The following is a 17441-nucleotide window of genomic DNA, read 5'->3' as shown; positions in this document are numbered from 1 at the left end:
CTAATATATAAAAATATGAAATTATTTTATCTCGTAAGAGTCAACGAAAATGATAAAATCCTTTCATATATGTATATATATTAAAAGAAATATATATATGAATCAAGAATCAAGATCTAATTTACATTACACATGCAACTTTTTTAATAACTAAATTTTTTTTATCTTATAAGTAAAAAATATTTGATATATATATGAGCTAATGTTTTACTAAGTCTTAGTTCAAAATACGTAAATAAATTTTACGTGTGTTTTAAAAAATAAATTATTTTTCTCCACAATTTTGACAAATATCTCATCATTATAATAAATATATACATGAACTTGATATGTCTGTAATGACCCAAGATTCTATCACAACGAAAAATTAATTAAATTATCGTCACTTTGTATTATCTTTAATAGAGCTCTTCGTTTTAAGAAAAATATTTAACTCATAATTTCGCTATTAGAAAATGATTAAAATATTATGAAAACGACAAATATAAAATTAAGTTATGATAACCAATAATTTTAATACTTTTCATTAACTTTTATATATGATTGAACGGCATACATTGACTCATAAAATACGTTGTCAACAGATAAGACGAAATTTACTATATCTCGTAAAAATTAGCGGGCTAATAAAAGTCTCACATGTATGATTACAATACTTGACAAAGTTTTCTCTCTGTTTGATCATGAATAATTCTCAATTTTTTTCTTCAGAATTTTATGTCTTACCATTTTTCAAACTAAAAAATTATTTTCACAATTTTTACTTCGAATTAATCACTTAATTCACAAAAAATTTTTATTTATATTTATATCCAAACACAATTTTATTTTTTAAATATTATTTTTAGCTCATACATAATAGATTTTTTTTATCAAATTTTACAATTACATATTATGTCCAAATACTCACTAAAATACCATAAAAGAAATTTCAACATTTTTTAGAATAGAGCCCTACACAACATGAAACCAAAACAATCAGACATAGTACACACATGACGTGAAAATAAATAAACAACTAGATACTCTCTTTTCCACTTTTAATTTTGTTATTGCATTTTTCGATTGTCAATTTGACTATTTTTTAAAGCTAAATTAAATTATATTTATCTGTATTTTTAACAAAAAATTTAAATAGTAAAAAATTATACGAAAAGTGCAGTAAATTATATTTTTTTTGCATATTAATATAATAAAAAATATATTATAAAATTTTGATTAAAATTTTTACTCCCTCCGTTTCAAAAGGAATGATATCCTTTACTTTTTTTAGTTTAAAAAAGAATGATCTCCTTTACAAAATTTAAAAGTATTTTTATATATATTCTTAAATTTCATGTCAACTTAAATCAAGTTATTCTTTATAAATCGGAGAAAATATTATTTAATTTTTAAAAAATGATAATTAAAAGTGAACGGAGATAATTGTATATGATATCATCCATGAGTCAATTTTCTTCCAAAGTCTAAACCAAAAATAGGAAAAAATAATAATTGCTTTTGTTACCATCAATAAATTAAAAGCTAATTTATTTCTCTTGAAATTTTTTCCACAGATAGGGCTTTTACTTTCTTTGCAATTTGCTTTCTTCAATTCAACTGAATTTTCACCTCCCAAATTGCAGCAATAAGGGAGGAGTATGAGTATGGGAGGCGGAGATGCTAGTGTTCCGGCGGGAGACGGCGGCGATTCAAACAAGGTGAGTAACACCGGCGCCGGTGCCGGTGCCGGCGGAGGTGTTACAATCAACATCCGATGTTCTAGTGGCTCGAAATTCTCTGTGCAGGTCAGCCTCGATTCTACCGTCGGATCGTTCAAGTCTATTCTTGCACAACAAGCCAACATTCCTGCTGAACAACAGAGATTGATCTATAAAGGCCGGATCTTAAAGGACGAGCAAACACTAGAAAGCTACGGTATGTTAATTATAGGCTTTGTTAATTTTATTTTATGGCGGAGCTGATAAATTGCTGGTGCGTGATTAATATATTTGGAGATTTTGTTTGAGTTTAATTGCACTGTTATAATTCAGAGTTGGAATTATGATGACAGAATTAGTACAGCTCAATAAAAAACTAAAATGGAAGTGCAGAGGATAGAACTAATTAGAAGCAAACTCAATCTAAGAACATCACCATTAATTTGACCCACAAAGATACCTCGTACTTGTGTGTAAGAATATAGCTCAGCTATGATGATGAATAACACTTGAATAGCGAAGAGGAAATGAATTGAGATAGATAGATAGAGAGACGAAATTTCCAAAATATTTCCCGACTCTGCACAGTAATTTCACTGTGTTTATATTAAGGGTGTGGTCTAATCCCTTGATGATGGTTCCCATGTGACCTATTTAGCTTGATCTGCTCATCTGGATCATGATAATACTTCCAAATTGAAATTGGCCTTTTCCTAAAAGTCACGTATATTTTACATGTAAATTTTATTCTCATTTATACGATCATGTATGGATCCATTAGTTCCCAACCGTAGAAACTAGGAAATTGGAACCTAGAGGACAAGATGATGCAATAATCAACCCTTCTTTAATGTTCCCCTTTTGCATACCTGTTCATACCCAAGGACTTTTGGGACTTCATGGTTCAGCTTTAGAAGATGTAATTGATGCTTACTAGATCAATTGTGTTGTCTTTTTCCGCAGTTGAATTGTCCCTTATAAATCAATTCCATAGTCTGAATGTGCTATAGCTAAGTGTCCAACAGTTGGATGGCATGCATGTTAGCCACATTATGTAACACTGCACCAGATGCATTTCGGATCGAGACAACTGGAGAATTAAGGTTGTGAAGCCACATAAAAAGTGATGAGCGAAGAAACCCACATGAAAGACATCATTGTCTACGCGCATAGGAAATACACTTCTCTCATTAGTAAATTACCCGTTCTGCTAATTGTCCTAAAATAGTCCTGTTGTACCAATATTGCCAGCTTTCTTCGATGAATTTTTAGTGTGTAATTCATATACCATTTTTCTTGCAAGTCCTCACATGAAAAATCTATGATAACAGAAATAAACCCTTCACTTTGAGAGTCCGCTATAAGGACAAACCTTCTAATCGAAGGATTCTGGCTAAAACTTGGTACAAGTTTTGACCACCAACATAAACAACCATAGGTGTGATTCAAGGAAGCGGACGCTCATTCTTTATACTATTGTGCAGCTCCAATATAGCTCTCATTTCCGCAATCTGGAGTTTGCATTTATGATACCTAAGACATACCCAAGGCTTCCTTTCATCTTCATCTGGAGGTCCCTTCAGAGAGCTTGAATGAACAGCACCCTGGGGGGATGTGCTAACAGAGAATGTGAATTCTGTAATCAGCACAGAAAATCAGAAACTGCCTATTAGCTTCTTAGTTGGCAACTTATCATAAAAACCATTCACTTCTTCCCACATGCTGTGTAGCAACTAACAAGGCATTACAAGTGTAAATGGTTGGGTGTACTTTCTTCTTCTGGAATATCATGAATTTCCTTGGTATCCGAAGTCCTTTGCCTTCCTGTCTGTCAGTCTCATCATCCTTATGCACAATTCTTCCTAAACCTCTAATGCCAAAACTCTTGACTTTGCCTTTGCCGTTTGCTAAATAAGATGTCTGTGTCTGGAGTTGTTCCAGCATGCTTTTCAGTACTATCACCATAGTCTTTAGGAAGATCTACAACTTCTACTTTGATCTCAACCATGTCTGGTCCACCTTGGTCACGAGAGATAAAACCATTACTACTTTCATTCCTGCTGGAATAGTAGTGTTGTCAGACATATCTATATGGATTGAAGCAATATAGTTCTCTGACATGCATGTTTACATCAGTCCAAGCAGTTAATCCTTGTGAAAGTTCAGCACCAGTAGACACATTTTCATGAACTAGGCTATCATTGCACTATTTTCCAATATTTGTAGTGTACTAGGATTATGAATGGGGTTGAGAATACAGCTGGGAGGTAGAAGTTTTAAAGACCACTTGGCTCCTTTTAAGGTAAGCCTCAAAAGCCTTTTCCTGCAACCTTGCCTGCTAAATTGTTTGGTCAAAGTGTTAGGCCTAAATACCTTGATAGACATCTTAATTTCTTCTTTCAGTCCATCTGTGAAACTTGAAAGCAAGTAGGCGTTATTGACGTGTTGTACTGCGGATCAGTCATCTGCACCCCAAGGCCTTCAAACTTCTCAAAGGTACACTTCAGCAGATCCCTTTTGAGCCAGCCTGATCAACTTTTCTTCAAGGTATCTATTGTGTGTGGTGGATGATCCTCTTCCCTACTTTAAACTTCATTTCTAAGCCTGTCATTTTAGACTAAGTTGCTCGGACTGGGTGCGGGTATCCGACGTGGTTGCGAATCCGGCGAAATTTTAATTTTAAGATTCAGGGTACAAATATAGGTTCTGGGATTCGGCTAAAAGAATTCCAAAATTATAAAGTAGAGTTGTAAAGATCTTCTAGGTCGTCTTCACCAAGTCCTCAACTTCTTCTTTCATGCTCTCTGGTTCTTCCCCTCAAAAAAGAAAAAGAAAGTCATTCAAGCAAGGTCTTCCACCAGCTCTCCTTACAGATCATTGCTAGTGTCTTCCAGAAGTTAGAATACAACCGCTTGAATTCTTAGTTTCTCTTCGTTTGGCCTGAAACATGAAGCAACAAATATTGACAAAGAGGAAAAGCTAAAAAGGACTATAATATTGAAGATGCCATTTCATTCTGAAAGGGTAGTTCAAGTGGAAAGCTACCTCCACCTTCAACCTTGAGGTTGAGGGGTTGGGTTCGGTCAGGAAGGGAGCAAAGTGAAGAGGGCCACTATTGATTCCGAAGGAGAGGGGTTGAGGTTGGTAGATGTAGGTTATCGTATTTAAAATAACAACAAAGAGAACTACCAAATACAAGGTAATTGAACTGAAAAAGAAATAAACAGTAATGAAATTTGAACTTTGAACAACCAGATAAAGCTTTCAAATCTGCAGAACGAAAGGAAAGAAGCGAGAAGAGGAGAAAGGAATTCAGAAGAACGGTGTGAAGGATCCGGAATTCTACTATGCCTCTCTCTCTGCTTTAGCTAGATTGTTATATTAACTACCCTTAAATCTCCACCATTCAAGTTTATTAAGCCAGAGTAATCCTGACCGTCCACGTCTCCCATTGTTTTATTTGAAATTTCCTGGCTTGCTTAGTTGGTCTTGGTATCGAACCCTTTTGAGGCCATTAGGTATGGATGTAAATTTCTTCTGATAGAGGATTGGTAGCATGCGGTTTCAATTTGGTTATCGAACGAAACCGGCAAATTGGAGGTGTGAAATGAATATTGAAGATTAAGGAGTGTTATCAAAGGTGCTTGCGTTAGTGCCTTAGGAGAGAGATGAGGAGTCGGTGTGTCACCTTTGTTGCGAGGCGAGAGATATGAAAAGGGCGAGCAGAGGTGCTGAGGCTTTTTCTGAAAAAGAAAGAGACCACAGCTTTTAATACTTCAAATGTAATCTTAGAGTTTTTTTCCACTTACCTCTTTTGAGTCAATTACGCGACTGTGTTCAACTTAGTTCTCCATCTTTGTCTTCAGACTTCAGCTGCGTGCAAAGGTACGCTTCTTCTCTTTTCTTCTTTCTCCTTTCTGCCAACTGGGTACTGGCAGATTCTTTTCTTCTTTCTTCCTCTTTTACTTTCTCCTCTCTTTCCAGCTCTTCTGTTTTCTTTTTTCTTCTTGCACATCTTCTTCTTTCCTTTTTTTTTTTTCTATTTTCTGCTAATATCCAGTTTTTTCCTTTTCATTTGCTAGTCCATTTATTTTTATTTTCTACCCAATTGAGTTTAGTTTAATACATTAATTTTTTTTTGATGAATCAAATGTTCCATTGAAGGCATCAAGAAGATGCAAATTAGTTACAAAAGTAGAAGCAAAAACAGTAAGATGTTTTTGCCTATAAATAGTAAGATGTTATTGCTATTGAGATTTAATGTATAATTGATACATTAATTTTTTGCCTATAAACATTAAGATGTTATTTCTATTTAGATTTTGGTTATTTATATATGCAATTAAATATTTTAACTTTTTGGTATTAATTGGCGCCTCACTTCTAAAAGGTGAGCGCCTTGCCTCTTGCCTCGGTGAGGAATGCCGTTGTCGTCTTACGTCTTCCAAAACACCTAATGACCGTCTCCCCAACTAGCTTCAAAATAAATGTGTAGTAGTAGTTGTTGGTTCTGTATTGAATTTTTGTGTTAGGGTGTTACATTTAATATTTCTTTATTATTATGATCGTCTTACGTCTTATAAAGGACTCTACTAGTCTTTGGATCTCCCAATCATTTAGGGGCCTTCTAGAACTCATATTCCGTCCCTGCTTTGACCAAACTTCTTCCACGGTGCCCCCTTTGTTGGCTTCGATATATGTAGCAAGTATATAGTTTGCTAATATGCTTTTAGTATCTACTTCTAAGCAACACAAGTGTTTCTTGATAAAAAGAACATCGGCATTTGGTTTACTTGATAACATGTTAACAAGGCAGTGAAAGTGAGGTGCTGCCCGGGAGGAGTGGATTAGTGATTTGTTCAATGTGCAAGAACGCCCACATGAGCTGTTTGGCAAATAATAGAGGGGTAGTCCTAGTTTCGAAAAATGATTGTTTGGAAGATTTAGGTTGATGTTGGGATTGTTCACATGATAATGCCAAACATGCTGACCAGGGAGGTGGGGTAATATCTTCTTTGGCTTGGCTTGGTTGTTAGTGCCATCAATTTAGAAACTGACTAGTAGAATGTGTACACTGCTGTTAGCCTCAAGTGTCTGGCATATTGAAGGGATAACTAAGGAGTTCTGAAGTAATTGCTTTGACTTGTGGGAAGCTCTTGTTAAACTATACTGTACTAGTAGACCATTTAAAACTAAAAGCTTGTTAAATGGGATGTGACATGAATTGACAAGTATATGTAAACCTAAGAGACACGAGGTCTTTTCTGTTGTTTTACAGTGTTCACTCTATCATAGTGTTTGACTTTGTATTAGTTGTAATTGAAAAGTTGCATTAGTATTTAGTATATACTGGAAAGATGTTGTGCCATTGGATTTTTCCCTTCTCAAAAGAAGAACACTAAAAATGTGATGTGAGCTGGCTAAAAAGTGGGGCTTGTATGACTTTTTTTGAATGTAATATGTGATTCCACTTTCCTTGGGACACTAAGCTGTATTGATGTAATATCTTCTTTTTTTCTTTTGAGTGTGAAAGGTGTAAAAGTGGGGCTTATGCGACTCTTTGTTGGATGTATTGTGTGGTTCCACCCTCCTTGAGACACACAGTTTTGCATGGAAGGAATATCTTCTTTTACCTGTGATTAATTTCTACTTCTGCATTATTTGTTACATGAAGATACTCCAACGCCTGTCAAGTTTTTCACAATCGGTTAATATATCACTTCAAAATGTTCAAGATTGAGTTTAGAAGTGGTACACCGTTAGCACTCAGTGCTGAACTTCAGTTATATCTGCTTTTGCATCGGCATGTAACAATTTATCAAGCTGTCAGTGATAATCGTAGTGATCTAGCTTATTTTAACTTTGTGCTGGATAGGTCTGGAGGCAGATCACACGGTTCATTTAGTTCGAGGTTCTGCCCCAGCTCCCTCTGCAAACCCTGCAAGTGCAACCAATGTTGGAGGTCCAAATACTGCTCAGAATGCACCAAGAAATGCTGCTTCTGATGCAGGCGGACCATTTCCAGGATCAGGCCTTGGAGCTTCAATGTTTCCTGGTCTTGGAAGTGGTGGCGGCGGTGGTTTGTTTGGAGCTGGTCTTCCAGATTTTGAGCAGGTCCAGCAGCAGTTGACTCAAAACCCTGACATGATGAGAGATATGATGAATATGCCTCTTGTTCAGAATTTAATGAATAACCCTGAAACCATCCGTAACTTGATCATGAACAATCCCCAAATGCGAGAGATCATGGATCGTAATCCGGAGCTTGCTCACGTACTCAATGATCCTGCTACTCTTCGACAGACAATGGAGGCTGCACGAAACCCTGAACTTATGCGTGAGATGATGCGCAATACAGACAGGGCCATGAGCAATATTGAATCTTCTCCAGAGGGATTTAACATGCTGAGGCGTATGTATGAAAATGTTCAGGAGCCATTCCTAAATGCATCAACATTGTCTGGAGATACGAGAAATGATGCAGGATCTAACCCGTTTGCAGCTCTTTTGGGAGCACAAGGTGGACTAGGCAGACAGCAGGCAAATAATCCTCCAACTACTGGTTCTGAGACTACTGATAATCTGCCTGCCCCAAATACTAATCCACTTCCGAATCCTTGGGCATCTGCAGGCAGTTAGTTCTTATCATCTCTTATTCTTTAATCATTTTGACTAGCTAGAGTAAAACTGTGTACTTTTTTTTTTCTTAAATGGTAATAATTGTATTCATTAAGCAGCACAAGGATTTTTGTACAAGTGGCGAAAAGAGCCAAAAGCATAGCCCTCTTGTAAACTTTAGAGGGACTGCATGAATTCTTGTTAAGTTTCTGCCTCATTTGCATTTTGCCTTTTTACACCAAAAGGTTAAGTCACATGATACAATCTATACTTAATCATGTGCGCTGATTTTTGTCTCTCCTAAAAACATCTCGAAAGAGTTAAGTGTCTACTTTTTTTGGTTTTCTTTTATTCTATATTTTTTAGTGTAACTGTTTACTTAATCTCTTGTTTTGACTTCTATAGAACTTGGGATGCTCCTGCAATTAATAGCTACCTTTTTTTTTCTCTTGTATTTCTTGAGATATTTTTGTACATCATTCTGCTAAGGTTGGGTATGAAGTTCTACTTGTGCAATTTGTGTTTACAACTTGAATTTAATGGTCATCAAGCACTATGAATTTCTTATCAAAATTTGTTTGCTGCCTTTGTTTACTGTAAAACAATAAAAGATTGGTTGTCTTCCCTTTTAATTTTTCGTCTACTAAAATATTTTGAAGTTTCTTGTGAGCTTCTTAATGTTGATTTGAGGTATTTTAATCCTTCATGTTGTAGACATAATTATAGTGTACTCTTAGGATCCTTGGGTAATCATATTTTGTCATGCCGTATTTTTGACCTATATTTCTCACAGAGCCATGTTGTTGGATAAGTATGTATTATATGATTATGTTCTTACTTATACATTGACTTTTTCAGCTGGAGCTGCCCAAGCCAATACCACTGCTAGGTCAAATACTGCTGGGGATACCAGGGGTGCACCACTTGGCCTAGGTGGGCTTGGTTCCCCAGGTTTGGAGCAAATGCTAGGCGGCATGCCTGATACTACTTCGCTAAATCAAATGATGCAGAACCCTGCCATCTCACAGATGATGCAGTCTCTCCTTTCAAATCCACAGTACATGAACCAGGTATTTATTTATTTGTCTGATTGAAAATTTGCATGCAGTTGTTAAGTTTTGCTGTATTTCTGTTTCCTTTGACTCTCTTTGTCTACTGACAGTAAGTTTCTCATTTAACCTGGTGATTAGGTTTTAGGGATGAACCCACAGCTTAGAAGCATGCTTGATTCCAATCCACAGCTCAGAGAAATGATGCAAAATCCTGAATTTATTCGTCAATTGACATCGCCTGAGACAGTGCAGGTAAAGAATACTTGCCACACTTAGAAGGTCTTGCTTGCTTAAAATATGCATCTGGTGCATGAGATGTAGCAACTAAATGGCATGGGTGATCTCATTCAGTTTTGCTTGGTAACAGTACAACTTTTGTGACTTTTTATCATTAATAACACTTGAGAGGAGTGCATCCACTTGCAAGATAAACCTAATAGGGAGTGTGAAATGTCCCAAAGAGACCGTAAACCAAATACAAGTGAACAGCGGATGCCGACACAGTACTAAGAAAAAAACAGATTCTCGTCTACTCTTTTTCATTGCTATATTTCACAATGACAGTACACCAATATGTGAATCCGTAGTTCTGGGGTAGTTGGTCCTGATAACTACTCTTGGAACTCCGAAGAAAAAGAAAAAAGGAAGTGGGAGGGGGGTTAAACTGCTATTGTTGGAATGTTTGGTAAGAGAAATTGCTTTATGTGGGATGCAAAAAGAGGTTAATGTTTGTATGAGACTGAGATTTTGTTATAGTGTTCCTTTATAATTCATCTGCCTTCTTGTGACTAGTACATCTTTTTCTTTCTTTTTAGCAACTTATGACTTTCCAGCAAGGACTTGCATCTCAACTTGGGCGTCAGCAAACAAACCAGTAAGCTGGTTCTTAGTTTCTTGGCTGGCAAAATGGTTCATGCTTTATGTTATACGGGTTGCTTATTTTACTTGAATTATCAAACTCTTGCCTTTTTCACAAATAAGTTTGCCGAAGAAAAGAATTTTCCTCTCATATTTTCATTTTTACTTTCCAAAAGATGGAGAAATCCTATCTAGTTGAGACGAACTTGTTACTGTGTTGACAAAGTTTCTTTTACTACTTGCAGACAGCCGGGCCAAAATGCTGGTGGAGCAGGTAAACTTCCTATTCTTCAAACTTGATATTCTTTATCACCTTGATCAAGTCATTCTGAATTAGTCAGCATGATAGCTGGTATTATTGTGTTAATAATGTTGTCTTGGGGAATATAATTTTTCTGAAACATTTTTGTTTTCAAAGTTTGCTCTGATCTTGTCACAATAGGGTCCTCTGAGAAATCCACACCTTCAACTTCAAAATTCTCCTGAACATTATTCCTATTGTAAATAGACACTTAATTTGTCAAGTTCTTATCTACGATGCGGAACACTATGTAATATTAGTTTATTTGGCTTATGGAGTTTGGGTTTCAAACTGAATTCTTGACTGTGAAACAACCTTTATCAGGTTGTCAAAGAGATGGCTATTGATTGTCAGTGATACAATCGATACAGGGAACTACTGAATCTAATAATTATATAAAACTCAGGGTTGAAGGGCAAAGTAATGCAGTTTCTGTTTATGAAATTATGTTTTAGCTAACTCACATCATGGGGTCGTTTGAATAATTGCAGCACTTGACAACTCGGGAATGGAAATGCTTATGAACATGTTTGGTGGACTTGGGACCGGGGGCTTGGGTGTCCCTAACAGATCTAATGGTTACTTTTATCTCTTGCTTTGCTTCTTCAGTTTTTCTCTCTTTCCCTCTGACTTAACGATTTTTCAACTTTACTCTTGATGTCTGTTGCAGTGCCCCCAGAGGAATTATATGCTACTCAGCTAACGCAGTTACAAGAAATGGGTTTCTTTGACACTCAAGAAAATATCCGGGCACTAACTGCCTCCGGTGGCAATGTTCATGCTGCCGTAGAGCGACTTCTTGGAAATCTTGGACAATAGTGTTAGTCTTCTCTTCTATAAGACAACACAACTGATGGGGTCTGATGAAATTGATTGATTTCGGACACAAGGAGCGTCAGCGTCAAATCTTGTTTGAAATAAATATTAAAGATTTCAATTTTTGAGCTAACGTCTCGTCTTTTGTCCCCCCCTATTCTGTTTTCACTTAGACTAAAGTAAACTGATGGAAGATCTAGTTCTTGAGTTGTCTGTACATACAATGTTAAAATCGGTTACATTATATGGGCCGCAAGAGATTTTCTGGACGTTAAGTTAATTTTCAGTTGTTATATATCACAACTCACTGAAGTTATTATTCAAAAGCTTGCATAATGTGTTTCAGTGTTTGTATGAATGTTTTGTTCAATTATTTAGATGAAGAGTCTTTAATTGTCTTTATTTAGTTGAAATGAAATGTATGGTGATCAGTTGTCACTTGAAGGATAGCAAGATGTTTCATCACAAAGCATGAGTTTGATTTAAAAATGACTAGCATATAGTGTATGGAATTTGAAAAATGTCTTTTTCACTTTTAGAAAAAAGTACAAGTTTGTTTACAATATAGTCAAGCCATCCAATACACGATGTGGTGCAGTGGATGGAGCTCAAGACTCAATTTCGAGTCCCAAATATGGACAAGTCCTTGGTAGAGTGCTCATTCCCCCTATGTGGCACGGATTCAACTTAGCTAGGTTTTAATGTGGATGCCGAACACTTGTATGTACCATCGTTCAAGTAGGAAAGGGAAACAACGTTGAGGTGTTTTCGATCATTATATCTATAAATTACAATAACAGTCGTGCCATGCAATACACAGAAGTGACATACAATACAAAATTGTAGTTGAAAAAATGATGATGAACAATATTAACTTGATCTTGTACTAACTGAGAAAAGAATGAAATTTATACACACATAGCTATAGAAGGCCAATTTCTACTTGTCATTTTCCAGATCCTGACCTGAATCCTTGGCCGTTTGTCTGACGAGGTGATTGTCGACTTCTTGGAGATTGTCTGTGACGATGAGATGAAGAATGCTCGGATTTGCTTTTCGATTCTTTTGGATTCTCCTTCATGGCTTCGATCTGTTCCAACACGTTCATTACTTCTTTCATTGAAGGTCGATTCTTTGGGTCTCCCTCTAGACATTTTAGAGTAATCTGAGCAGCAAGTGTTGCTGCTTTTGAAGAATATTGGCCTTCCATCCGAGCATCCATAATGGACTTCAGCTTCCTTTTGTTAGACAGCATCGGTTTCACCCAGTCCACCAATTTCTCTTGTCTGTTTGGTCTTTTGGTGTCGAGTGCTCGTAAACCAGTCAGCAACTCAAGCACGACCACTCCAAATCCGTAAACATCACTTTTTACATATAGATGACCTGTTGACATAACAAACAATCCTCATTAACATATATCCTCCCTTGGTTTCATTTATCGTATTATTTTGTTGTACTACTCTTCTGTTCTGCTACTATCTGCTTTTTCTTATATCTATACTGGTTTGAACTGTTTTTTCTTGAGTCGAGGGTCTATCGGAAACAACTTTTCTACCTCTTAGGTAGAGATAAGGTCTGGGTACACTCTACTCTCCTCAGACCCCACTTAATTGTTGGAACGAATAAAACAGGAAAGAGCGTCGGAACAAAAGGAGTAATACTGCAAATGCTTTCCGGCGTCTTGCTTTTGTTTCTACCGGGGTTAGTTCCCAACTCTTATGTATCTATAGCAGATTGGTCAAACTCGAAAAAAACTATTGTTGTTCAATTTACGATTCAATAAGGTTCGCATACACACTACCTTCCTCAGACCCCACTTGTGGGATTACACCGAGTATGTTGTTGCGGTTGTATGTAAAATTTGAACATTTCTGGGAGATGTTGGAATATGTTCAACGGGTTTATTCACGAATCACTTATGGGAAAAGGAGAAAAAACGGAAGGCAATAAACAACAGAGAAGTTGGTGTGCTAATTGGTTGACATATAGGAACAATCAGTTGTTGGGATATCTTTAGATTTATGGTCCTGAACTGGAAGTAGACAACAAATCTAACAAGAAACGGAACTTCATCAACCAACTAATCGATAAAGCACTATGGTCATTGCTCCGATTACACCCCAAAGCAACGTTCGATCAAGGCCAGAGCTAACCGTTCAACTTAGTACCATAATTCAGAATCATTTTGGCTTAAATAGCTTGCAGTTTTTTCTAACAACTCCACATGGAGATTTTAGATTAGACGCATATAATAAAGGCTCAAGAAAGTGCTCACCAGTTTCAACATATTCTGGAGCAGCATAACCATATGTGCCCATAACACGAGTAGTTACGTGTGAGTTACTATCGGAAGGCCCCAGTTTAGCTAAGCCAAAATCTGATATTTTTGCATTGTAATTCTACAAAGAAAAAGGTGCAAAGCAGGAAGTTTCAGCGAATGGCCAAATAATGAAGTTAAGAGAAACAAATGGAAAAGAAACATTTCACGAAAATTTGTCAAAACATGAAACTAGAAGCAGAGATGATATTCATGATATACATCAGTACTTGTAAAATGCAGCCTGGTGCACTAAAGCTCCCGTTATGCGTGGTCCGAGGAAGGGCCGGACCACAGCAGTCTATTATACGCAGCCTTACCCTGCATTCCTGCTAAAGGCTGTTTCCACGGCTTGAACCCGTGACTCCCCTTCTACATGAGTACTTGTAAATGTTCAAATGCAGGAGTAACACAATAGGTAACTCGCCGAACAAATAAAACGACAAGGAAGCAGATCTTACCCCATCAAGCAGTATGTTTGAGGCTTTGAAGTCTCTGTAAATAACTTTCTTTTCTGAAGTATGTAAGAACGCTAAGCCCCGTGCTGCTCCTATGGCAATTTTGAGCCGCAAGTCCCAAGAAAGCGGTTCAATAGCAGCACTCCCTACAAAGCAAACACACTGAAGGTCAGCTCACTGTATAATTAATCGAGCTATGGTTTTATTGAATTTCTAACACTAACTTCTTACTTCTAAAAAGATGGTTTTCCAAGCTCCCCTTGGGCATAAATTCGTAAACGAGTAACAGTTCCTTGTCCTCATGACAATATCCCAGTAGTTTAACAAGGTTAGGATGCGAAAGCCTTCCTAAAAAGTTCACTTCTGACTGCATTTTTAAGCGATATGGATTATGAGCATTATATAAGAATCTAACTTGAAAGCATAGATCACAATAACTGGCAACCAAAAGATTGCTAAACAAAAAAAGACCGAAAATATCACATGGATATTCCTACTACAAATACAATGCGTAACTATACAGACTGAAATTTTCGGGGAAAAAATGGTAGCAGCAAAGAACAAGTAGACAAAGCAAAACATAATCTAGCTTGAAATTTATCTCCATTACTCCATCCAATTGGAATCAGTTTTTGTAAAACGGATTGTTTTTTTGTTTCTGAAGCTGGACACGAAGAGCCAATAACTCAGCTCGAGTAAGCAAATTCAAGAAAGATAAATTTGCTCAAATTTAAAGAGCAATCAGTAGTCTGTGAACTAGCAAATCCAACATTTGTGCATTTCAAAGCACTTTCAGTAAAAGGGAAAAGGCCAAAGTATTGGCTGCTTCGATAAAAAAAGAGTCGAAATTAGTGCCAAAGAATAATTGTTTTATCATTATATTAAAAATCTCAATTGTATACCTGCCACTCTTCAAATCCTTGAGTGCTCTCAGAGTTCAACTTCTTGATGGCAACAATCATTCCAGTGCCAGCTTTAGTCGGAGCAAGAGTCTTTTCATCAACCCATCCTTTATACACGGTCCCAAAACCGCCAATCCCCAAAACTGAGTCAGACTTGAAATTCTTCGTGGACAACTTCATATCAGAAAAACTATAAATCTTCAAATTTGGAATCGGCAATATCTCTCCGTTCAAACATATATCTTCACTTGCAGCTGCTGAGAAATTACTACATCCAATACTGCCACTCGTGGCCGAGTAGCCAACGCCATTGCTGTAGCTCTTTGATGTATCTGCACATATACTAACTACCATGTAAATCTATAATTCGAATCTTCTCACTCTCAGCTAAGCATGAAATCCATAATTACAAGAATTAAGACATCCAACAAACTCATTCACAAGAAAAAAGTTGGTTACTAGTTCTGTTCGTTACATTCTTCCTTCTTATTCTGTTCCCCAAAAAATGTCTACCTTTCTATATTTACAAACTCCGGTAATGACATGTTCTCATAGCCATACAAAATGTGATACATATATATCTAAGAATTAGACAACAAGTTCTAAGTTTGTTATGTGCCAAAAATGTATATACATATACACTATATGTTGAGTCCATCTGGCTCCATTATGTGTTTATTTTGACGTTCCTTAGTGAAAATCTTGACTTCATCATTGAACACCGGCCATCGTCATATAAAATGATATAGAGGGAGTACAAAAACAAGAAAAGAGGGGAAATTCCAAAGTACTCGGAATAGATATTAAGCACGAACAGAACTAAGACGTTCAACATATTTGTTCACAAGAAATTCAAGAATTAGTTACTACCTCTGTGCATTACATTCTTTCCTTCTAGTAATTAGTATGTTCCAAGAAAAGATTCCACCTTTCTATATTAATAAACTTTAAACTTCTCATTTACCATTAACAACATGCTCTCATAACCACGGAAACACGATATATTTAAGACAACAAGTTCTAATTTCGTTATATGCCAAAAATCTGTTCTTTTAACTCTGTCCACAATCAAACACACCACCAGTACCACCCTTCGCCGAAAAATTACAGTGTCTAGATAGGTAAATCATATCTTATGTCCAATCTCTCTCAGTCTCGCTCATTCATGTATTTACTTCTTTATATTCCAACTCCCCTTAATGAAAATCGTGACTCTATCATCCAACATCCTTATGAACCCTTGGACGAAAAATTACACTATTCATACACGGTTAAAATTTGCACTCTTTTTTAGCAACTATGTAATTCCAACAATTATATTTAAGACCACAAGATTAAAATTTTCTTTTAACTTTTTCTTAAACTCTGCGTCAGGTCAAAACAAAACAAGGTTGAAAAATACTCCAACTTTAACTGAAATTGATATCAGACTTGCACTATTTAATACTGTATTTTAAAGATATATATGTGCCCACGTGGACACGTTACTATTTACAATGATGCAATATTTATGATGTCCACGTGGGTACATATATACGTTTAAAATACACTTACTAAACAGTGCAAAGGTAAAAGATTTTTCATAAAGTTTGATATCGTAACAGCAATTTCGATCAGGGTTTGAAGTATTTCTAAGACCTTTTTCCCACAAAAACAAACAAATTGTAACCTAATAGATATTACTATGAACAACAGATGCATAATTTGTGCATAAAAAGTACCTGGAGTAGATGGTCTAGCTGAGAAGCTAGGGTAAGTACTACTAGATTTAGAGTTAGAAAGCTTAGCTCCAAAACAATTCCCCATCAAAAATTCTACACTTTTTAAAATTTAATTTTCCCTTTCACTTCAATAATATTAGTAACATAACTAAATTGAAAAAGTTTGTGTGGGTAAAGAGTTCAAAGGAACAAAGAAAAAGAATGGAAACTGAAAGCAAGAAAAAAAAGGATATTAATATTATCAATCAATGAAAGGGAAAAAGGAAGAAAAGACTTTTTCTTGGTGGAATTTTCCAAGAATTGATAGTACTATAAAACTTTTGCTTTTTTGAAAATGTTAGAAAGTGTTGTCTATGTAACAAAGAAATATTGGTTTTCTTTTTTGTTTTCTCACTTCACTTCATACTCTCTCCGTTCTATATGTTTGTTATGTTATGCTTTTCAAAAGTTAATTTAATTAATTTTTAAAATTAAATCATATCACATTAATTTGATATTTTAAATTTAAAAAAAAATTAAATTATATGAAAAATACTATAAATTGTAAATTTTTCACGTATTAATATGATTGAAAAAAATTTTAAAAATATTAATTAAAATTTCTATAATTTAACAATAGAAATATAAATAATAACAAACAATATTAAACGAAAAAAGTATTTGTTATCTACTTTAAAGTTTGATTAATTCGTATTATA

The 17441-nt window shown here is 35.7% G+C and overlaps 2 protein-coding genes across 2 annotated transcripts; one reads left to right on the top strand and one right to left on the bottom strand.

The window, feature by feature from the left end:
• Positions 1 to 1512: 1512 nt before the first annotated feature.
• LOC107014744 (ubiquitin domain-containing protein DSK2b-like) lies at positions 1513 to 11738 on the top strand. Its single transcript, XM_015214796.2, has 8 exons — positions 1513 to 1917; positions 7576 to 8334; positions 9177 to 9388; positions 9509 to 9622; positions 10186 to 10244; positions 10474 to 10502; positions 11021 to 11107; positions 11200 to 11738. The coding sequence occupies exons 1-8, from the start codon at positions 1641 to 1643 to the stop codon at positions 11346 to 11348; spliced, it is 1686 nt and encodes a 561-aa protein (XP_015070282.1). The 5' UTR covers positions 1513 to 1640; the 3' UTR covers positions 11349 to 11738.
• A 346-nt stretch (positions 11739 to 12084) lies between these two features.
• Positions 12085 to 17142, bottom strand: LOC107012675 (probable serine/threonine-protein kinase PIX13). The gene is made up of 6 exons (XM_015212583.1): positions 16744 to 17142; positions 15023 to 15354; positions 14352 to 14487; positions 14124 to 14266; positions 13621 to 13744; positions 12085 to 12728 (listed from the first exon to the last, which is right to left on the bottom strand). Exons 1-6 carry the CDS (start codon positions 16826 to 16828, stop codon positions 12292 to 12294), a joined length of 1257 nt encoding a protein of 418 aa, XP_015068069.1. The 5' UTR covers positions 16829 to 17142; the 3' UTR covers positions 12085 to 12291.
• Positions 17143 to 17441: the final 299 nt, after the last annotated feature.

This window comes from Solanum pennellii, chromosome 3 (assembly GCF_001406875.1).
Source record: "Solanum pennellii chromosome 3, SPENNV200".
NCBI lineage: Eukaryota > Viridiplantae > Streptophyta > Magnoliopsida > Solanales > Solanaceae > Solanum > Solanum pennellii.
The sequence above is the reverse complement of the archived record's forward strand: the minus strand, read 5'-3'. Positions and strand labels throughout refer to the sequence as shown.

What these genes read in the sequence shown, in the direction of transcription:
- LOC107014744 (XM_015214796.2), top strand. Translation starts at nt 1,641, where the DNA reads ATGAGTATGGGAGGCGGAGATGCTAGTGTTCCGGCGGGAGACGGCGGC. An exon ending in GCAAACACTAGAAAGCTACG is followed by an intron (nt 1,918 to 7,575) that starts GTATGTTAATTA and finishes TGTGCTGGATAG; the next exon opens with GTCTGGAGGCAGATCACACG. An exon ending in ATCCACAGTACATGAACCAG is followed by an intron (nt 9,389 to 9,508) that starts GTATTTATTTAT and finishes CCTGGTGATTAG; the next exon opens with GTTTTAGGGATGAACCCACA.
- LOC107012675 (XM_015212583.1), bottom strand. Translation starts at nt 16,828, where the DNA reads ATGGGGAATTGTTTTGGAGCTAAGCTTTCTAACTCTAAATCTAGTAGT. An exon ending in AGCTAGACCATCTACTCCAG is followed by an intron (nt 15,355 to 16,743) that starts GTACTTTTTATG and finishes GTATATGTGCAG; the next exon opens with ATACATCAAAGAGCTACAGC. An exon ending in TCCAGAATATGTTGAAACTG is followed by an intron (nt 12,729 to 13,620) that starts GTGAGCACTTTC and finishes TTATGTCAACAG; the next exon opens with GTCATCTATATGTAAAAAGT.